The sequence below is a fragment of the Staurois parvus genome, unplaced genomic scaffold (genome assembly GCF_062004578.1).
Source record: "Staurois parvus isolate SC_StPar_1 unplaced genomic scaffold, SC_StPar_1.0 ptg000025l, whole genome shotgun sequence".
Classification (NCBI taxonomy): domain Eukaryota; kingdom Metazoa; phylum Chordata; class Amphibia; order Anura; family Ranidae; genus Staurois; species Staurois parvus.
Window position 1 is genome coordinate 7,452,320 of NW_028317821.1, and position 23,897 is coordinate 7,476,216.

A 23,897-nucleotide genomic window follows, 5' to 3' on the forward strand; every position below is an offset into this window, starting at 1 on the left:
ATTGCTATCAAATAGTTTAATCTACACCATTAATAGTTATCCCCATATCCATAGGAATGGTTCACAGTGCTGGAGCACTACCATAGAACCAGTGCCACCATATCAGATCTTGTGATAGGAAACGAGTACTATTTCCGTATTTTCTCTGAAAATATGTGCGGCCTCAGTGAAGCAGCAACTAGGACTGTAAATGCTGCACTTATACAGAAGGAAGGTAAGACAAATAATTTATATTTTGTTTATATTTTCTAGCATGAAAACATTATGCATTGCTGCGTAACAAAAGCAAAAAAAAAAACCTGTCAGTTTGGAAAAAAAGAGTGATAAATGCTTACAAGTCCCTCTGCCAGCAAGTACGGTCTTTGCACTCTTGCAAAGCAAAGGAATCTGAAGCATCCGACACTTCCGGGTGTGCCAGATGCCTGCATTCCTCACAGGACATAGTCATTACACCTGCCAGTAGCTATGTCACTACAGCTCTGCAAGGATACAGTAGTGACATAGCAACTAACTGGCAGAACTCAAACATCTGACACACCTGGAAATGTTGGATCTTGAAGAAACTTTGTCAGGTGTAGCCCTACAGGAAAGCAAAGTTCGGAGTCAGCAACAGCAGAACTGGTAAGTTTTATTAGTCTCCATTTACAAACTTGCTTTGCTTTAATTTTTTGTAGCATTTTAAGTCTTAGAAAATGTTACACAGGCTGCTATGGATATTCTAAGTAATTTTAAGAAAGGACAAGCATTAGCTAATATAAATGTGTTTGATCCTTTCGTTGTGTTTATTTCCTAACATAAGGGTATGATTTTACAGGAAAACCATATAAGCGTCCAGAATATCAAGATTTCGACTTCACAGAATCACCTCAGTTTACTCACCCATTAGTCAATACAGTAGCCATTGCTGGATACAATGCTACATTAAATTGCAGTGTTCGTGGAAATCCAAAGGTAAGTACTTATCATGCAATAATTCTCCAAATGACATATTTTTTTAAATAATCTTGGAAATGTTCAGTAGTGAGGCTTTTGTCAGCAGCAGTGTACATAAACTTTACTTTAAGCAAAACCTGAGAAGGGATCTACCCATGTAACTATTATAGCAGATGTATAGACTTTTCAGCTCTCAATGGGGAGGTTTGCTAAAACAAACATCTTCATTTAGCAGCATGAACCTGTGTTCTTTCTGAATACCCAATCACTTGTAGAGGAATTAGCAAAAAAAAATCCTTTGGACGTGATTAGATAATTGAACTAATTGCATCTTTACTATACTAAGTAAAAATGTACTTCTAAAGTAAATCAACCCTTGTGAATTGCCATGATATAACAAGACATTTCTGATGCCCCTCATTTCCATGATTATTTTGCTATATATATAAAAAAAAAAAAGTTTTGTTTGTAGAAGCAAATGGAAAGTCCAAACCCATGATGATCTGTTACTTTTAATATATTTCAAGTCATTTTGATACAAGTTAATACTTTGTACTGTACTACACTGACCAAAAGTGGATTCTTTTAGAAATATATCTTTTCTTAAGGTCAGTGTCCATCTTGGGACATCTCTACTGCACACCTCTGATCTATATCAGACTGTCTGAACATATGTAGGAATGAATTGTGTTTACTAGTGTTCAGAATAATTGCTATAATATCACTGTAAATTTATGAAATAATTTACAGCAAGGAGCAGAGGTTTTAATAAGGAGTTTAAATCTCTTTTAGGGTTAATTCTTAACCCTATCCGCTTCTTCACTTGTGCCTAAGAGACAGGCACAAGCAACTGGCCCTTTTACAGTACGCTCAGGCCAATACCATGCTAGTTTTAGGGACTCACCTGCAGTTGCCAGTGCCAGGACAAGGTTATCCAGTGCACAGGATAGAGATGTCACACTTCACCTTCCCTCCGGTTTATTTTGCATGAGTCAGTGTCTTTTCAAGATAAGAAAATATTTAAAACATATTAAATTCAAAATAGGTTTAATTAAGTTAAACAAAATTCAATCGCAGCTCCCACCCCTCTTGTTCAGCCTTGAGTGTACAGTCAAAAAGCAAATAACTGCGCTAGAATATAAAATTACAAATTTTTAAAACAAAGTGTGAGTGTACAATGTTGGAAAGTACAGCTGTTCATAAGGGGCACACAATAGCAGTGCATTTTTGTGCATTTACGTGCATTGCATCAAGTTAGGTAGCCTATTCGAAATCAATGGGCTGTATCACAACTACAAGCCTGAAAATGTCAGCCCTGCAGTATTTTATAGAATGCACAGAGGACTGAAGAGAACGTGGGAGTAAAATAACCCCTAGCACAGTTAAAATGTGTTCTTCTCACTAAATTTAGTTTAATGTACTTTAGTTTAATATCTAACATTTAAAGGTAAAGTTGATCCAGGGAATATCGGATTGCCTCTTGAGGGATCAGGGAGGAATTTTTTCCCCTGGAGGAGCAAATTGGATCATGCTTTGCAGGTTTTTTTTTGCCTTCCTCTGGATCAGCTGTGGGTGTAGGATTATAACTTTTTTTTTTTTCATGGTTAAACTGGATGGACTTTTGTCTTTTTTCAGTCAGACTAAATATGTAACTATGTAATATATCAATATGCATACTTTATATAATTAATAGGTCTGTGACAGGGATCAGGCATCTTATAAGATGGGAGAAATCAGAAGGATGTAAGAATTGATATGGAACAGTGATGTGTAGAAGAGATATTCTAAAACGACTCTCAGTCCAACAATATTTTGGAAAGCACTTTTGAAAATGGTAAAACTTACATGAAACCAATAGCTGAGTAAGAAAGTTAATATTTAACAGATCCTCTTTTTTGAAATAGGCTAGATTTAGTACTCAACATTTTTTTAAATATAAAAATTGAACTATTATTAGTAGCTCTTACCTTGTGCCCATTAAGTTAAGGTTCTTGTATTGGTTGTTTCTCATTGGTAATATCCTGCAATCATATTTCTGAAGATAAAACTGGACTACAGATTATTAAGAGCTCAAACAACAGGCCTATTAAATGATGTATGTTATTAATTGCAGCCTAGAATTACTTGGATGAAGAATAAAGTGGTAATTGAAAACGACCCCAGATACAGGATGTTTAGCAACCAAAGTGTATGCACACTAGAGATACGTAAGCCAAGCCCCTATGATACAGGCTCATATACCTGCAGAGCAGTCAACGACCTGGGTGAGGCTGAAGTTGAGTGCAAGCTTGAAGTGAAAGGTAAAGTGATGTAATATTATTTTCAGTTTTTTAATTAACCACACCAAATAAAAGGATACAGGAATGAAAATAATATACACAACTCGTTCATGGTAGTCTATCAATATTATAAGTAAGCACTTGCTGCAGAGGAACATGGGGCTATACAAAATTCAATATGAAGAAAAAAACCCCTGAAAAACAGTTGAAAAAAACCCACCAAACCCACTCCCTACAGTCCTATAAAATACAGTTAACATAGATGTATGTTGCACATGTATGATATTTTTTGGATGATATTTACTCTTGATGTGTAAGAATCAAATGCACAGGCAAAAGTCTGCAAATGTTAAACATCATTTTTGCATTTGCAATTCTATAACTGTCCTTACCCATGTGTCTGCCTATAGAAACAGTTAGCATGAAAAGTTTACATTAATATTGAAATGAAAAGTAGAGGAAGGCAATGGGAACATTTGGTTTCTATCTACTGTATATATAACCTAGGTTCACACTGATGCTGTGCGAGCTGAATCCTTTTTGCAGTGCGATTTCAAGGAGCAGCTCCTGTGCGAGTTAGTACTGGAATCCCCTAGATTCCACAGCATGCATTTTCCATTCAAGTCTACGAAGCTACAAATCGCAACGCACTAAACTCGCACAGAACCCTTTTTCACAGCATATTGGTTTTGCACTGCATATACGTGATTGGCCTTCAGAGAAACGGATGTTCTTTTACTTGTTATGTGATTCCATGTGTTCTGGAAGGCATCAGAAATCGCATCAATGTGAACCAGGGCTAAGTAAGCTGTATAAAAAGCACATTTTTCTATCCACATATTCAAGATAACTAGAAAATTACACTTTGGAGTATTGTTTTAGGTTTTATCTATTTACATAATAGTATTCCTGGGTAAAATCATATAAAAGCTCAATTTTCTTAATTTCCCCTTTTGTTTTCAATGAAAGTAGTACGTTAACTACCAAACTAAAACTAGTCAGAAAGTTTATAGCATTCATTGTACAGTTGTAATGTAACGTAGTGTTGTATATTAAAGTATAATCATTAAACAAGTTAATATAAAAGGACTGTGTCAACTTTTTGCAAAAATAGGGGATACTTTGATTTTCCCAGTCTTCGTGTTTTTATGCTTTAAAATCACTTCTATTCTTCCATGCCTTCACACAGCAACATTATTAACTTATTTGTTTATATTCTAGTAATGTTTCAACGTTTTCAAATATACTATGGAATGGTAAATTGTACATTTAAAAAGTAAAGTACCATTCTAGTCAAACAGATAACAATATCTTTGGACATTTCTGAACTATCCAGGAGGTTATACAGGTGAAGCATGCTGAGACTCCTTTAACTACAGTTATAGCAAAAGAAGAAATAAAGAGTTGAGAAAGTAATTGCTGCAAAGAAGGTGGAGGGAAGACAGACTTATGGGACTGTAGGCAGTATGCTTTGCTCTTTAACCAAATAAAAGACAACTTTTATTTTTTTTTGGTGATAATTTAGTGGCCATTTTATTTATGGTATAAATATAAGTATCATTTTTATAATAACTCTTTATTTGTACATATTAACTCAATATTATTATTTTAAACATTTTTATGTAAAGTAGCACTACACAACCTCATCTAAGTCACTACAACTCAAGCTGTACATATTAAAAACAACAACTTTTTAACCATACCTATCAGTTGATCCAATCTCACTTCAATTTAATATACTAACTTACTCGTCCTCCTTTGAATAAAGGTGACCTCACCAATAATAATTGGCCGCGACAACAAAAAGAGGGTCGGTGGGAGAGGAAACCACAGAGATGCCTCCCAGGTGTCTGCTCCCCTATGATTGGAACCCTCCTTTTATAGCCCTCTCATCTCTCCTAGTCCTCTTTTGATTGGCCAATTTGCCTTCCAGGTGTGCCCCAGGTGAAGTGGAGGGCTTAAAACTCCCATTTCTAGAAACATCCTCATTATAGTAATAGCTATCAGGGGGCTTGAAACTTTTAACGTCTTTTCTACAACCTCACACCAAAAGGGGGGGACTAAAAATCTGCTGACCTTCTGGAAATTTCTCCACTTTATGTATATAGTGGGGAGACTTAAAACTTTTCCCCTGCCACAGTCCCATAAGAAAAGGGGCGCCCTATATTAAACCCCTTTTTCTTTTCGTATTTTTTAAATAAAGATTTGAAGGTTTTAAACTATTTTATGAAAGTAGTATAATGCCTCTCTTCCTTTAGTATCTTTGGCATAACCATGTGCACTAACCCACATAAGCTCTTTTAATTTTAAAGTACAAGGAGAGTGTAAAGAGATTAGGGTGCCAGTGAATTCGGTGTCATAGTGATGTTTTTCATTGTTCAGCTTGTCATATCCATCATTCCTACAACCAGTCCTTGCTGTATTGGCATTGTAAAAGTCAAATCGGAGTGACCATGATTAAAAAAGCTCTTCACAAAACTTTTCACAAAATCAGTGTAATGCTGAATGTATATAAAAGGCACCCTGAGATGATCCATCCTACAGTCACAGTGCCAGTCCATTTTCCCAGTGGACCATCTTAAAAATCTGAACTGCTTGCGTAAACATGCATATTCTCGCCTGCCTCCCATAGTGAAGTGACCAGTCACCAGACCCAAGCATTGTCTCATGAATGGAAAGGGGGAGGGGGGGGGGGGTTGGCAGGGTGTTGGACCTAGTACTATGTAAATAATTACATTTACAAAGTTGGTGTTCACATAGGATTTTACCAAGACCACACACAATGGCAATGGGGGGTGGCTCTGTAAAGGTAGGATTAAGACCCCAAAGTGCCTATTTTAGATATTACCTTTGACTTTATTTTTCTTTTAAATTAAATATTTTACAAGTATCACTATAAAATTGTGCAGCATTGTCCCCCCTTACCTTCCTCCTTTGCAGTATTAGCTTACTAATTAGAATAAAGAATAAAAATAGTAAACAATAAAAATAAATACCACCTTTTGATAAGTTGTACTGTGGAGTCTGACCACCTGGGTAAACTGAAAGTACAAAACAACTTTTTGAATGTTTTAATTATCTTTTAACATATGCAGTGGTTGTTTGATTTCAAAAAAAATCTGTGGATAATCATTCATTCTTGTACTGGTAATTGTTTGTAAACAAAGGTTTTGTTTTCCATCCTTAAAGTAGAACTATAGACAAAACTTTATTGTTTCATTTTGGATAGAGTAAAGGGGGAGGGTGTTATAAGCTTTGTCATATTTTTTTTTTTTCCATCTGTGTCCCATTGGGGAGATTTACCTTCATGTCCTGTCCCACAGCCAAAATAGGAACTGATAGGAAATTCCTGGAAGTTAAGGGAATCCATTGGGGATCCCTAGGTCACCAGAACTAATGTCCCCATTGAAAGATTTCCACTCTTTTACTTTTCTGGGGACAACCCAATATTTGCGATTTTCTTTTACTTTCACTTTCAATGATAATGGTAAACAGGACAACTAGAGAGGGCCTTCTTAAAGGGGCACAGACAGCAATAAAAACTTAATAGGTGTTCTAATCCCTCTCCACTCTATCCAAAACTAAGAGAAAAGTTTTGCGTTTAGTTAAACTTTGCTTTACCAAAAAATGACCAGGGAATAGCTACATGTTTATTAATATTGTATGCCAATATCCAAATTTCCTGGGGAGATGCATCCAAATTTCACAGTGATCAAAAAGCCCCAAAAATATGGATTAAACACCTTCAATGACTAATACAAAATATTATTTATTGTTTACTGTATCATTAAGAGTATAAATGTAGTTTAATAAAGTTTAATGAATATTTTCTGATATAAAAAAAAGTATAACTGTAATCTAGTTCCAGTGCCAAATGACCTGGTGCCTCCCCCCTCCCTATCCCTTTTATCTCTATCCCCCCTCCCCCAGACAATCCCACTCAACCCAAACACAATTGCTCTCTATAAAGCAATTTAAGGTGTCCAATACGTATTTTCGGGGCTTTTTGTTTAGTTTAGTTATACTTTAACCTTCACCTTTAAATGGCATGCTTGTACACTAGCAGTTAAGAACAAAGCTTAGTGTTCCCATGCAGCTTTTATTAAATATCCCCCATCAAAGCTGCTTGCATTAGAGTGAATCATGAACCACAGAAAAAATATATACTGTATATCCTATAATAATCAGTGCATTGAAAAAACAGTACCTAAAAATAATTTAATAGCTATAAATATCAATATAAAGGTTTCAGCTAAGCATTAGCAAAAGATTACCAGGTTCCCCCAGGGACATCATCTCACTATGTGGGAGCTGGTTCACTCACACACAGCCAAGAGGACAGACATGTTATACAGGCGAGTGTGGAGGATATCAGTCAGGATTAGCGGGTTCTTTATATGCACTTGAATGTTGTTTTTACATAAGAATTTGTAACCCTTTGTGTTTTATTAACATTTGGGAAATGGTGAGCACTATGTGGTTCTCTCTGCTTACTTGTTGAGTATTTTATGGCATGGTTGCTGGATATGCCTAATATGGAGATACTATGAGCTAGAGGATACCTAGAGGTCCATAAATCATGGTGAGCACATTTCCGAAAGTGTGGGAGAAGATCAGATCAAATTGCATGGGACATGTTGAAGTGATTTGCACACAGTATCATGTGTCTGATGAATGGATTTACACGGAAGAAATCTTGGAACCACAAGTGGTTTGTGGTATGTTTATTGGATCAGCACTTGGAAGAAGATTATGATTTTGGACTAAACTGTGGACTACACAATATATAAGAATGTTCCACCTTTGAGTTTTTTCAAGTTAGATCTTTTGCTGCAATATTTATATTTATAGCTCTTTAATTATTTTTATTGCACTGTTTTTTATGCACTGCTTATTATACAGAGGGCTTCACATATTAAAAGTTATATGTGCACTAGCAGTACCTAGCATTTTCAGGCTGGAGACAATACAGGTGTATAGATTCACTTACATCGGTGTCTTTTTGTGTGGCTGTTGGCCAGCAGCAATTAGTCCACCAATGGTTGAAATGAACAGCTCTAGCCTATGAAATAAGAATTTACTAGCTACAAAATGACTCACTGGCTTGATCAATAAAAATGTACAATATGTATATGAATCTCAAATTTGTTTGCCAACAAAGAGGCATGTAGGTCATTATTTACTAAAACTGGAAAGTGCAAAATCTGGTGCAACTCTGCATAGAAACCAATCAGCTTCCAGGTTTTATTGCCAAAGCTTAACTTAACAATTTGAAGATAGAAACTGATTGGCTACCATGCACAGCTGCCGATTCTGAGTGCACCAGTTTTAGTAAATCTTGCCTATAGAGTTTAGTACTATCGTGTTAGTAAATACCATATTAATATTGGGAAGCATGCACTATATCAGAGAGGTTCATAAAGGTGCATAAAGCATTGCTTCTCAAAATATTTGCACAGATGATGTTTCTGCAGACAGGTGCTATTTAGAGAATTCCATCTATCTGCATACCCAGTTAGGTGTCGCTTTTACCATATGCAAAAACAGCATATATCATTGAAATGTTCTGATTCTACAGGGTCAATAAGCGGAGAACCTTTCGGCTTGTGGAAACAGAAGCAGGTTTACTACAAAAAATATTACACTCAATGACACTTCCCATTGATATAATCCCCGCTCATCTTGAACTGTACATTGCATGTAATACAAGTATTTGTAATCGCAGACTAGATTACAAATCTTGTTTCATGGTAACTCATACTTTGACCAGGGTATGCATTTTACCATGAATTTAACTTAACAAGACATTTTCAGCCTCATATTTGGCATCATTCAGAAAACACCACAGACCAGAACATTAATACACAAAAATATTTTTGAAGATTATCTACATTTAAGATCACAGGTCCACTTATTGCAATGATGTTGTCACCGCTGACTTGGAATTGTTGTGTCACCAAGCGGTTGTGTGCACTTGGGTCACTAATGCCATGATTGATCCTTTTGGTCACTGTAGCTGATATTGTTCCATATTTTAGATGAATGGCAAATACTGAATGCTTTTAGGTGCCTCTGTTAAATTGAATACTGCTGAAAATTATTACAGCTGCAGATATCAAAGAGATCATTGATTTAAAAGTGATTTGAGTGCATCATGTATTTAGAAGATGGCGAACAAAGTACTTCTGGGCAGAGATGACCAATGTAGCAGAAGAAAATGTAAACAAGACCTAACGTTCAATATATGACAAACATTTACAGTCATAGCACATCCTGTGTACTTTGTTGCTCATCTGAAGTTATTGATTACAACATTTCTTCATGTTCTAAAAAATATATGTCAATATAATTGCAACAAACCAACGATTAGTTTTTTTTAAATACCATGTACATAGTTTTGTTCACCTACCATGTACTCAGCTTTTTGGTCATGTATGGTCTGTATATTACCTTTAAAACACATTTCTAATTTTCAACATATATATATTATATATCAAGTGTGTTTCTTTGTGTGTGTGTGTCTATATATATATATACATATATATATGTTTTAGTGTAAACTCACCCCGTTACGCAAATGTTAACCTATAAAACACTGACTTGGGAACAGTGGCAAACATAGATTTGCTGGTATGTTTTCAATTATTAATTCAGTGATTAATTGTATTTATGAAATGTATTTGGACTACTGGCTTATATTTTTCACTTCGCTCCAACACACCTTACTAAATGTTTAAACTATCATGACATCACATCCTGCTCAATTTGGTAATCACTGTCTTCTTTATTAGCTTCTAAGTGCTCATTACTTCTCTTTCTCTCTCCCTTAGTTGCACAATAAGGATTATTGAATGTATATTGTCATCTAAGGTAAGCTTTCATATGGACATGTCATATGAAGCTTATGTCTTTACTTGCAAAGTGTCTGTTCATCTTTAACCTAACTCTGGTTTGCTTTACCAGCTAACCCTCCATTTTTTTTCAAATAAGTCATCCAACTAATACTTACTGATTTACATGTTTACTTCTTATTGATCATTTCACATTTCCTGTTTGGTTTTCTTAAAATCCAGACAAAATTGAAATCAGTTTGTGGCACCATGAAATATTCTAGTTAACACCATGACATTGGAACGGATATTTTAAACAATGCGAAACAACCTCATTATCCAGATCATACTTGTTTAATTCAAAATATATTATGACTGTCCATTTGGTTGCCCTAAAGCACAGAAACCATACCTTACTGTTCTATTTTTTTTTTGCTAAAACTGTTAAAATTATCACAGGGGAAATAAGAATGCACTTGAACAAAGGCCTAAAGTTAGATGGAGTCTTAGATGTAAAACATCAATTTATAAATGTATAACCCAATAATTCCATTAAAGTTTACTTCTAAAATAAAGGAACATAGATTTTATTGGTAGAGCCAAAGTAAAGCTTCCTAGAGATGTGCAGATCAGCTGACCGAAGACTTCTCCCTCTTAGCTAAAGATGGTCCAACCTGCAGCAATGTTGGCATTTATATTGATAGCCAAATCTGAAAGAATGTTTGTAAAGAATGTGAGCTTACCTTGGTAAATAAAAATTAGTGACTAGTTTTCCTGAACCCTAACAAACATTAGTTAATCTTTTTGTTTATCGTGTAGCTACAGTCTAGTGACTGCCCCTATTATACACCTTCATCTGGGGCCAGTTTAGGCACATTCCTATAGGTGGCAGAGTTAAAGAGACGGCTTTTCCCTGTATAGGTATTTGGCAAACAATTTATACTTATCACAAGTAAGAAAATGTAATTTACCACATCTCAGGGAATTGGTGCACAGTGCCACATCCCAATAAACCAAGCAAGTACAAAACAAAGGTAATCACCTTCAAAACTCTGGGACTTTAAAGGCATCGTACCTAAATCACAATACACTTGGTAAAAACAAAATATTTATTGTATTTCATTAAAATGGCGAAAAGATACATAGCCAAGGTAGTTTTAATTGCACTTCAACTGTAAATCACAGTTGATGAATAAATCACATAGATGAATGAATAGTGTTATGTCCCGCTGAAGAATGCCAATACATTCTGCAGTTCACATCTGCTTCATCAGGGACATCGCGGGACCATCTAGAAAGTTAAAATAGGATTTTGACAGTGCAAATAACAATATAATTATCTATTTTTTGCATATATTGATCATTTAAAGCTTACCATAACATCAATTAATACCATTTAATGACCATCAATTCTTAAGAGGATGTCACACATAAGGCCTCAAAAGCCAAACTCCTGATAAATATAGGGGAGGGTAAGCCAGACACTGGGCCAAGTAGAGGGGAAAGGAGGTAGGGACTGTCACCAACCATATGTTCCCAGCTACAATACAATAAACAGAGTAAGAACACTCAGTCTTAGGCTGTGGAATTGGTATACTGAGTGTGCTTACTCGGCTTATTGTATTGTAGCTGCGTACATATGGTTAGTGGCAGCCCTCTCTCCTTTCTCCTCTACTTGGCTCAGTGTCCAGCTTACCCTCCTCTGTATTTATCAGGGGTTGGGCTTTTGAGGCCTTATGTGTAGCACCCTCTCTGTAAGTACAGTGCATTTAAAGTCCCCTAGTTTTGAGGATAATTACCTTCGTTTTGTACCAGGGGCGGACTGACAACTCATGGGGCCCCCGGGCAATAGGGGATCATGGGGCCCCTGTGTCTGTGCCCAAACTCAAAAAAGCCTGTGAAAAAGGTACCAGGGGCATCTCAAAGGGCCCCCTACTGACTCTGGGCCCTCGGGCAGTGCCCGAGTTTCCAAATGGTCAGTCCGCCCCTGTTTTGTACTTATCATAAGTAACAGTACAGTCATCTCATATAAAATAATTTACACACCCTGGCAAGAGACAAGACATGCAAGTGTTAACTGCAGTACAATAAAATTGAGTCTTCTTCCCTGCCAGACAAGGCTGTGCTGTGTTTCTGTGTAAATCTCAGTACTGGATGGACAGCAATACAAACCCTTTCCAAAAAAAACAGTTCCCTTATAAAAATGTAATCTATGTTTTTAGCGGTTTGCCTGGAGTTTAGCATTAACATTATATGCAATACTGACACAAAAACTATTTACTCTACATGTACATGATAGCGGATTCATTAATATGTAACATACTGATCTGCATTATGTTACATGCTGATTTTGTGTACATGTATATCATGGTGGATTCCCCAGTACTGGACATGTACATAATGGAATTCTCATCTACAGTACATGTTATCTGGATATGTTGGTTGCTTCATCTTCATATACATGATGGTATGATCATGTACATGTGAAATGCACATGGTAGTTAATTCTGATACAAAACCTAAAACAGATAATGTGCTGGTTTCTTGTACATATAAAAAATTGTTATTCTACATATAATATTCTTCCTCAACATTTAGCCAACAAGTTATCATTTTAACTTTACAAAGAATGTATACAACAGCAAGAAATGTCTACTGTTTCATGTCATGTAATGTACAAAAAGACTCATTGCATACAATGTACTGTGGTGGAGTAGACAAGAGCTAAGGAAGGAAAACCAAGTTGATTTCAGTGCAAAGTGCAACAACAAAGTGTAAAGATGTTGGTTATTGTAGTTAAATGAGGAAAACATAAGGAATACCTGGTTGCAATGGGCTTTTGCAGCATGTAAATATTCATCTTAGTTTACTACCTTTGTAAATAAGCCTGCACGATTAACAAGGACTGAAGCTGACATCTGTCAAGTGTAGAGAAGAAAATAAAACATGTGATTGGTTTCTATGAACAACAGCCCTTTGCTCCCTCACATAAGTGTGTACATAACTCCTCCAGCTTCCAGCGTGAAGAAAGAAAATGTCCCAAGAAATCTAGAGCATTTGTTGTAAGTTTTGTAATTAAATGAAAACATAATTATACGGAAAAACACAATTATAAAATTACACTTCTGAAATATTTGTTGGGCTTGGTAGATATCATTATAGTGTATAAGGCTCCATGCACATTAAAAAAATTTTTAAGCTTAAAAAAATGCTGGAAAAAACACTGGCTAAAAAAAAACACTGTTAATAGCAATTTTAGTAGCATTTTTGTAGCGTTTAGAAGTCTTTAGGAATTATTAGGAGCAAAACGTTTTATTAGTGTTTTTACAGTACATGTAGGGAAAAAAAAGCTATAAAAATCTGTTAGGAGTGTATTAGTAGCATTTAGCATTTTTCTGCTGGAAAAACTCTTCCAAAAACTCTACAAAAACAATTTTTTTTCTGCTCCTAGATGCTGAAGCTTGGAAAATGCTACTAGCTTAAAATAGTGTGCATGGACACTATTTAGCTTCTAGGAGCAGAAAAAAATGCTGTTAGCTTTTAGGAGCTTAAAAAATGCTAGTGTGTATGGAGCCCAGATGTCCTTCCAGATTAAAATAGCATTACACAGAATGTTTGAAGATCTACAAGTCTAGCTTTTATTTAGTGAAACAATTATCCTTTGTTTATTGTTTTTATATAATTTCATGAAGATTTCAATCTTGTTTGTATGTTCTATGTACCTTCCCAATATAGACTAGGACTAACTCCAGAAATCTGAGATTTGCCTAACCACTCTTAGAGGCACCACTTATACAGACAGGACCAGGGGAGGACTGACAGCCCCCGGGCAATAGGGGATCATGGGGCCCCTGTGTCCTTGACCACACTCAAAGCACACCCAAAAAAGCCTATAAAAAGGTACCAGGGGCATTTCATGGGGCCCCCTACTGACCCTGGACCCTCGGGCAGTGCCCAAGTGTTCTAATGGTCAGTCTGTCCCTGGACAGGACTACGTAGAGCAGGCCAGCTTATTGCTTTTCTTAGAGGGTGAAAAGGAGCTACTTTTTGGGCAATTCTCAACTTAAAAGTTTGTCTTTCCTTTGTTGTAAATTTATCAATACAAGTATAAGAAAGACACATTCAACTTTAAGGGTTTTTTTTATTAATTATTTTTACTGGTTTTTAATAACAATAATAGTACAAAAAAACAGACACAACTGTAACCACAAAAAAAAAAGAGCACTACAAACCATCCACAATAGCAGCCAGTGCAACTCAAAGATGATTAGATGTTTAAAGTAGTCCCTGTTCCAGCTTATTCACAGCATAAATTAAAATTTTGTGCAGCAATATATTACACTATCAAGTTTTTGTCTAAACATACTGAAATATCCTTCCATATACAAAGCAGGGACTGTCCAAAAATGTTGCCAATGCCAGGGAAGGAGAAGGCAAACTTTCAATGGGTACACCCATTTTAGAGAAAGAATTTCCCCTTATTTTGGGAAGATTTACTGTCACTTCCTGTTGTGTCCCTAGCACAGCACGTGAAAGAAAATTTTGCTAATGTGGATATATAAAGAAAAAACAGATACAGCTTTTAAACATTCCCTATTCTATTCGAAACTCTGTTCAAAACTAAACAAAACATTTTACACTTTAGGTATTTAAATATACATTAACTTTTTGTTCATTATTCAAATAATTGTGTATGCAGAAAAGAAATGAATTTTATATCACTGGACAGTGGTGAAAAAAACCCAATAAAACAAAAGCTGATTGGAAGTAGATGCAGAAAATGAAACCAATCTAGATTATCTTAACTTGTTAATATTCTGCTTTACAGGTGGGCTCACATTTTATTGCCTTCTAATGCAAGGTGTGCCTCTGTCTATCATCGATTCTTACTTGCGAGAGCGGAATGCTAGTAAGCAGGAAACAGCATGAGCAAGTCCAGAAAGCCAGCTGCTTTAATACTGCATTGAATCTGAACGTCAGCATTACACTGTTTGATCCTGAAGCCGCATTTATAAAATTATAGTCTTTTTTGTGTCTGTTGTCTTTACATGTTTGTGACTGATAAGAGTAATGCATGAGTTGGCCTGGGGAAGGGATGGATGAGCTTAATGCTTAGCTTGGGGCTTTTCTACAACAAGACGCGGTATGGATAATTGATATCCCTACTTGAAGCAGCAAAATACTTGACTTGTTCAAAGAAGATAAATGCATTGAATTATTCTTTGTTTTGTGGTTTAATATATGGCCTTACATATCAATGATATATAGCAAAGATTTCATGCAGCAGATTTGTTAGCGTTTTCTTTCTCCAAGTAGGGCTCGTCAAGCATAAACCTATTAAGGTGATAATGCTGGAAAAAAGTATAATTTAATTAATGTACAATAAACAAAAAATATGTTCCTCCATTTATAGAAGTGTTGTTATTTTTATTTGTGACAGTTTTATAGATTGCCTTTCTCAATTCTAGTCAGGGGCAGACTGACAACTCATGGGGCCCCCAGACAATAGGGGATCATTGGGCCCATGTGTCCTTGCCCAAACTCAAAAAACTAAAAAAAGCCTATGAAAAAGGTACCAGGGGCATCTCATGGGGCCCCCTACTGACCCCGGGCCCTCGGGCAGTGCCGAGTTTCCAAATAGTCAGTCCACCCGATTCTAGTAGACCAGCAACATGCTAAAGGAGAAAAAAGGGTTTCACAGTTTAAAAGATAGCTAAACGTTCAAGCAACCTTAGCCTAATAACCCTCCCATTCGCTACACCCTCCCCATACTACGTACACCCTCTTGTACATACCTAGGATTAGCAGGTGGCCATGGCGAAACAAGGAAGCACACCTGTCCTTTTTCTTGCCAAGAAGGCCATGTTGTTCTGCACATGCATGATATCTTCCTATAGGTCCTTCTGAAAAATCAGTCTGACGTCAAGCCTGCAAGGAGACGCTCTTTTGATTTTGGCCTGTGAAGAACAGGTAGCATGTGCACATTATTGTGTACCAGCTGTGAAGGTGACAGTAGCACTGCCTGGCTTTGATCCTGTTTCTGATCATCCACTGATCAGACGAATGCAGACAGTGGTCATATAATCTAAAATGCCCATTGGGTGGCACCATGAGCACAATATAAAGTATCCAGTGCTACATCCCTGCTATATAATGTGTTACATAGTTAGTCTGGCTGAAAAAAGACAAAAGTCCATCCAGTTCAACCATAAAAAAAAAAGTTAAAATCCTACACCCACACTTCATAAACATAAAACTGTAAATAAGAATTCATCAGCAAATAATATAGACATAATCATGTAGACCGATATAAAAGTCTTAGTGGTTAAAAAATGGCACTTCAAATGAGTAGATAAGATTCCAGGGAGTAATTACATCTGGGAGTGGATAATTAGCCAGCAAGATTTAAGACATCCGGTGGTGTACGAGAAAATAGCGAGAATGCAAACTCACCAGAAGCGCTAAAGTAATGCACATTGGATGATGTAATCCGGCTTAAGGGACTCCCATCGGCTGGAAATTGGTCTGGTCTAGAAGTTGTCCACCTCTGATCACATGGACATTAAGGAAGGTGTCAATCAGAGGTCCCTCTTCGGGGTCTTTATTAGAGGTCTGGTCATGTAGTATATTCCATCCTCCAATTTGGATAAACCAGGATGCTGGGGGTTAAGTGCACACAGCACGCATATGCGTCAAAAGTTCCAGGCGGCGCGAGCTGATGACGGAACTCGGCAGCGAGAAGGAAGGCTAGGAAGGCAGGAGAACCCACCCACACTTGATCCAGAGGAAAGGAAAAAAACCCAGCAAAGCATGATCCAATTTGCTCCTGAAGGGGAAAAAATTCCCTCCTGATCCCTCGAGGGGAAATCGGATATTCCCTGGATCAACTTTACCTATAAATGTTAGCAACCAGTTATATTCTGTGTAACCGAGAGTGAATCCAGGCCCTTTTTAAAGCAATCCAATGAGCTGGCCCGAACCAACTCTTGAGGGAGTCTATTCCACATTTTCACAGCTCTCACTGTGAGGAAACCTTTCCATATTTGGATATTAAATTTCTTTTCCTCCAGCCGTAAAGAGTGCCCCCTTGTCCTCTGTGTTGACCTCACGGTGAATAACTCTACACCGAGTTCACTATATGAACCACTGATGTATTTATAGATGATGATCATCATATCCCCCCCTTAATCTCCTCTTTTCAAGAGAGAATAAATTCAGTTCCTCTAATCTTTCCTCATAGCTGAGCTCCTCCATGCCTTTTATCAGTTTGGTTGCCCTTCTCTGCACTTTCTCCAGTTCCCCAATGTTCTTTTTTTGAATTGTTGCCTAAAACAAACTGCATATTGCAGATGATGTCTTACTAATGATTTGTACAGGGGTAATATGATATCTCTCTCTCTGGATTCTCTTCCTCTTTTAATACAAGAGAGGATGTTGCTCACTTTAGAAACCGCAGCTTGGCATTGCATGCCATTATTAAGCTTGTGATCTACCAGAACCCCCAGATCTTTCTCCACCATTGATTCCCCCAGTTGTACTCCCCTTATTAAGTATGATGCATGCATATTCTTGGCCCCCCAAGTGCATAACCTTACATTTATCAACATTAAACCTCATTTGCCACATAGTTGCCCAATTAAACAGTGCATTGAGGTCAGCTTGTACATTGGAGACATCTAGTAAGGACGTTATTCCACTGCACTGTGTTGTGTTTAGAACCAAGAATATGGACTTTGAAGGCACATACCAGACCAATATTTGTAAAACATAACAATTTTTATTAACACTATTAAAAAAATCTTACTCATTTACCATTTCGTACAGAACTATATATGGTTGCAAGAAAAAGTATGTGAACCCCTTGGGATTACGTGGAGTTTTGCATGAATTGGGCATAAAATGTGCTCTGAACGTCATCTAAGTCACAACAATAGAAGAACACAGTCTGCTGAACATAATACTACACAAACATTAGATGTTGCCATGGTTTAATTGCACATAACATGTAAACATTCACAGTGCAGGGAGGAAAAAGTATGTGAGGCCCTAGCTTAATGACTTCTCCCAGAGCTAATTGGGGCTAGGAGTGAGCCAACCTTGACTCCAATCAGTGTGATGATATTGGATGTGTTGCTGACAGCTGTCCTGCCCTTAAAAAACACACACCTGTTTTGGGTTTACTGGTTTCAAGAAGCACTGTCTGATGTGAACCATGCCTTGAAGAAAAGAGCTCTCAGAAGACCTACGATCAAGAATTGTTGACTTGCATGAAGCTGGAAAGGGTTACAAAAGTATCTTCAAAAGCCTTGATGTTCATGTGTCCACGGTAAGACAGACTGTCTACAAATGGAGAAAGTTTAGCACTGTTGTTACTCTCCCTAGGCATGGTCGTCCTGTAAAAATGACTGCAAGAGCACAGCGCAGAATGCTGCATGAGGTAAAGAAGAATCCCAGAGTGTCAGCTAAAGACCTACAGAAATCTCTGGCACATGCTAACATTTTTGTTGAAACATCTACAATAAGGAAAACATTAAACAAGAATGGAGTACATGGGAGGACACCACGGAGGAAGCCATTGCTGTCCAAAAAGAATATTGCAGCACGTTTGAAGTTTGCAAAAGAGCACCTGGATGTTCCACAGCACTACTGGCAAAATATACTGTGGACAGATGAAACCAATATTGAGTTGTTTGGGAAGAACACACAACACTATGTGTGGAGAAAAAAAGGCACAGCACACCAACATCAAAACCTCATCGCCATTGTAAAACATGGCGGAGGGAGCATCATGGTTTGGGGCTGCTTTGCTGCCTCAGGGCCTGGACGGATTGTTGTCATTGATGGGAAAATGAATTCCGGAGTTTATCAAGACATTTTGCAGGAAAACGTACGACCATCTGTCCGCCAACTGAAGCTCCGCAGAGGATGGGTGATGCAACAGGACAATGACCCAAAGCATACAAGTAATTCAACATAACAATGGCTGCAACAGCATAGAATACGCCTTCTGGAGTGGCCCAGTCAAAGTCCTGACCTCAACCCGATTGAAATGCTGTGGCATGACCTTAAGAGAGCGATTCACACCAGACATCCCAAGAATATTGCTACACTGAAACAGTTTTGTGAAGAGGAGTGGTCCAAAATTACTCCAGATCGTTGTGCGGGTCTGATCTGCAACTACAGGAAACGTTTGGTTGAGGTTATTGCTGCCAAAGAAGGGTCAACCAGTTATTAAGTCCAAAGGTTCACATACTTTTTCCTCCCTGCACTGTGAATGTTTACATGTTATGTGCAATTAAACCATGACAACATCTAATGTTTGTGTAGTATTATGTAAAGCAGACTGTGTTCTTCTATTGTTGTGACTAAGATGACGTTCAGAGCACATTTTATGCCCAATTCATACAAAACTCCACGTAATCCCAAGGGGTTCACATACTTTTTCTTGCAACTGTAACTATACGTTCTCTCCGGAATGATCCCCTTAGTACACCTCTACTGAGAATTGAATATCTGAATAATTCAGGTGCTACACCAGCTGTTTCCAACTCCTCTCGGTATAAGGGCTCCACCTTCCTTTGAAATTAGGCTCTACATGTTTCATGACAAGAGTCGCTTCTTCAGAAGATTATGGTGTGTCTGTTCCGAAGAACAGTGTACATAGCATTAATGCCAGATAATATAGTTACACAATTCAATGCCAGATAGTATAGTTACACAATTCATGAATATAGCCCACAACAATTGCTACCTGTAGTAAAATGAATGGAATATGCATGTTCTTTACTGGATCAGTTGGGGATTCCTAGGCGGGCAGCAGCAACAATCCCTTGGTGGGTGGGGGGCACATATGTTCAAGCTGGAGAGGGCAAACAATAACAGATTACAGTAGATGCTATGTATCAACTGGCAATATTAATATGCTAGGGGCCATGCCACTTACCCTTGCTATGAGGGGCTTGGTGTTATAGGCTATGAGATTCCAGAAAATGTTGTTAAATCACTATTGGGGAACCTATGGGCCTGATGAACAGAAAAAATAAACAATTTGGGCTGTTGTTATCAAAATTCCAGTATTATATTGAATTTGTCATAAATACCAGGATTATATATCTTAGTCCGTGGTGGAGACAACAATGTCCACTATAATTTAAAATGATCAAATACAACTTACACAGTTCACAAGCACCAACAGTGACCTACAGGTTTCCTCCTATGTAATACTGTGTGGTCAAACCAGTCACAAAAATAGGACATATCCTGTTGTTTTTCCAAACTGGAGCTCTCCCTCCCAATGAGTGGGACCCAAAATACTGTCTTCACTAATTTGCAAGCTCTTAACATATTGCTTATCAGTTTTTTACCTGAACACAGCTAAAATGACTGCAAAGGGTCCTAGTGCCCGCCATGAGGGAGAGCGGGACCAGATCAAGATGTGTATTTGTGTATGGTCCTGGATTGCCGCGGCCGACCAACCTGGGCCCCACAACACCCTTTGGTGAACCAAGGACCTACCGCCAGCAACACCTGCACACCCACCAGGATCTAACTGCTCCCACCCATAAGTGGGGTCCCCCTTGGGGCAGAAATTCTGAAGGAACCCTCTGCACACTGATATATATTCCAGCAAACTTTGGAATATAAAATAGGGAATTTTAGTTCACAGATATTGCAATACATGTTTAAGCTGGCCAACTGCATCAAAGTAATCCCTTTTAGCCAGTCCTACTCTGCTTTGCCAATGCAAATGCTTCTGTGGACATAATGCCAATATGAGGCAAACAGGCACAAAGAGGGGGAGAGCTACAAGGTGTACATGAAATAATAAACGTGATTCTTGTGAGCTACTATGGTGTGTACTATGGGTGAGAAATAAAGAAACCAACAGGTTGTTGAAATATCACTGTGTGTTGGGTATTATTAGCGGTAAAATAAATCAATTAAGCTGGTGTGCAAAATATGAAATAAATAAATAAATGAATGAGTGGGGCGCCTACACTAAACACATACTCATACCAGTGTGCCAAAACAAATCAAAAACCAATGGTGTCACGGTCCACTATCAATAATATATACACACACACCTATATATACTGTATATATATATATATATATATATATATATATATGAATTAATTAAATAAATTAGGAAAAATTAAAGCAAGTGAACAAGTCCAATATTATTTCCACAGCGTGATATTGCAATCACGCTGGTGCTGCATGCATATTTTTGGATTTTCCATGATATTGAAGTGTCTTCTTAATGGTATAATACAAAGTATATATAGTCCACAAATCTTAAATCACGGCTCTGACATCACAACGCTTAAAAGCAACTACACAGAAAGTATATGGGAGTGGGCAGGGGCGGACTGACCATTTGGAAACTCGGGCACTACCCGAGGGCCTGGGGTCAGTAGGAGGCCCCATGAGATGCCCCTGGTACCTTTTTCATACGCTTTTTTGAGTTTGGGCAAGGACACAAGGGCCCCATGATCCTCTATTGCCCGGGGGCCCTATGAGTTGTCAGTCTGCCCCTGGGAGTGTGGCAAACACATTAAGGATCCTGCAAATTTGCACAAAAAACGATTTTAACTTTTCTGTTATGTGAGTGCACTACATTTGTTTAATAAATTATTTAAAAAGATGATAAGGCAATATATTCTCTTTTTAATTTTATGGTATGTATACATGGAGGAAAAAGTTTGAAGGGAGTGAAGAGACCCCCTAGTGGGAAGGGATAACTCTGTCCATCCATCCGCCTCCAGGAATACGATCCCTAGGAAGCGGCAAGGCCTCCTGCTGGGAAAGGGAAAAACTCCATTCATCCATCCATCCAACTGGGAAACAGGGATTTATCCATCTGTTCACCTCTGAGTCCATTTAAAGGGACACAAGCTTGTATGACCTCACTTAACGGTTTGGTCATATACGTCAGGTGAGAGCACAACTGGTGAAGGAGCACAATATTTAAGATCGGTGGACTATATATACTTTGTATTACACCATTAAGAAGACACTTCAATATTACTAGGTTTACATGGATTTATCTATCAGGTGACCCCTGGGGCAGAGGCGAGAATTTTAGGCGAGAACATATATGTATGATCTCTACAACTAGGGGTATCCTATAATATCTCATTTAGAGTAACAATTATATGAAACTCCTGAGCAGACTCAGAGATATATTAACCTCTTCCCCTCCGGCCCATGCCCATAAACGGCCAGATAGGAGAACTGCCAATGCGGGCGGACGTTTTTAAATGTCCCCCCCACATCCATTGCCTGTGCGTGCTCCCTGGGAGCGCGCAGCACAGCAATCACTGTATGAGACCTCTGTGTGAGGTCCCGATTCATGTGATCACTGATTGGCCAATTAGTCATCAAATGAATAGTAGTAAACAAGATGTTACTTCCTGACATCATTGCTTACTACGTGTAAAATCTGTGAATGAACAGAAGTCACATAGCACAAGGCTATTCACAACAGCCTTGTACCATGTGACAAGCTGTGACCAATCACAGCTCGCACAGTATTTCTCAATGGCTGCAGGAATGCAGCCAGAGAGGAGGAGAAATGATTGCTTTTACAGCCTTTATGGGTGTAAAAGCAATCAGTGTAAAAAAAGGAAAAAAAATCTTAATCACCCCCCACAAGTAGTACAGTGTCACTATGGTGACACTGTACTGCTCGGGTGACGGTATTTAAAAAAAAACCACATAAATAATATTAAAAAAAAAATGTAAAAAAAATTTAGAGAAAAAAATTTTTTTGGTTATAAACTAATTTGGGTTATTTTTGTTTTACTAAAAAGATAGATGAATACATTTTGGCCAAGATTTATGAAGAAAGATTATTTATTTGCAAAAGAAAAACACTTTTTTTCAACATTTTTGGACTTTTCATTTATATAGCAAAAAAATAAAAATTCCAGCGATGAATAAATACCACCAAAATAAAGTTTTATCTCTCAAAAAAATGCTAAAAAATTCATATGGGTACAGTGTTGCATGACTACGCAATTGTCATTCAAAGTGTGATAGCACTGAAAGCTGAAAATTGGCCTGGACTGGAAGGGGTTAGTGTCCGGACGTGAAGTGGTTAAGGAGCTGTATTCAGTTACAATACCACAATTACAGAGCATATACATACATAAATGAGAATAAAATGAAATCAAACATCTTAACCAGTGGCTTCTTACACCCTACCAACACAAGGAGATTTATTAAGGAATTTCTTTTTGAAAAGACCCAGCAAGATATACAGTAGGATATTAATACCCATAGCATACTAATGGACTGTTTTATATTATTCCTTTCACTACCTCCCAAGCAGTGGGAAGGGACATATTACCATGGGCTGGGCCCCATCCCCCACATGAAAGGGCCGACTGCATTTATTATGTACCCCACCTACTTTCATCTAGAGAAAAAGAAGGTGCAGAAGATGGGTATACTAGTATAAGTGAGGGGGTGTTGTTAGGCTAGGTTGTCTAAAAGTATAGGTATCATTTACAAAGGACTTTGTCTCTGACTACACAATTTGCATTCTAAAAAAAACAAATGTGCTCACAAAATTATAGATGTCCTTACTGCCCTTCATCTATACCCAAGTGCCAAACATGACCTCCTCCTCTTAGCAAGGGCGAGAGAAGACCCTTTGAAAAGTCTTGGCATGCAGAATTTTTAAGAGAAGGAATGTGCCTTGTGAAACATGCTAACACTCTCATAGGAGGCATTGGAGTTTAAAGCATCTTGTAATAAAAAAACGGGTCACGTCAGTAAAAGACATTCTGCACAAACTGTGCTGGTATATCCATGTGCTTACTTTTAAATATCATAAAATTATGTTACA

General features: G+C 37.6%; 1 protein-coding gene across 32 annotated transcripts in view; it reads left to right on the forward strand.

The window, feature by feature from the left end:
* MYBPC1 (myosin binding protein C1) overlaps window positions 1–15,448 on the forward strand; it is a 161,372-nt gene extending 145,924 nt beyond the window's left edge. For 29 of the 32 annotated variants that reach the window (XM_089694301.1, XM_089651797.1, XM_089651801.1 and 26 more), the window contains 4 exons: window positions 55–214; window positions 815–951; window positions 3,047–3,233; window positions 14,871–15,448. In XM_089694301.1, the coding sequence (XP_089550427.1) occupies window positions 55–214; window positions 815–951; window positions 3,047–3,233; window positions 14,871–14,971 (585 nt within the window). In that variant the 3' untranslated portion in view covers window positions 14,972–15,448. Of the gene's footprint in view, window positions 1–54; window positions 215–814; window positions 952–3,046; window positions 3,234–8,790; window positions 8,835–10,042; window positions 10,083–14,870 lie in introns of all 32 variants that reach the window. The other 3 variants (XM_089694308.1, XM_089651787.1, XM_089651742.1) reach the window with 2 other exon arrangements.
* Window positions 15,449–23,897: the final 8,449 nt, after the last annotated feature.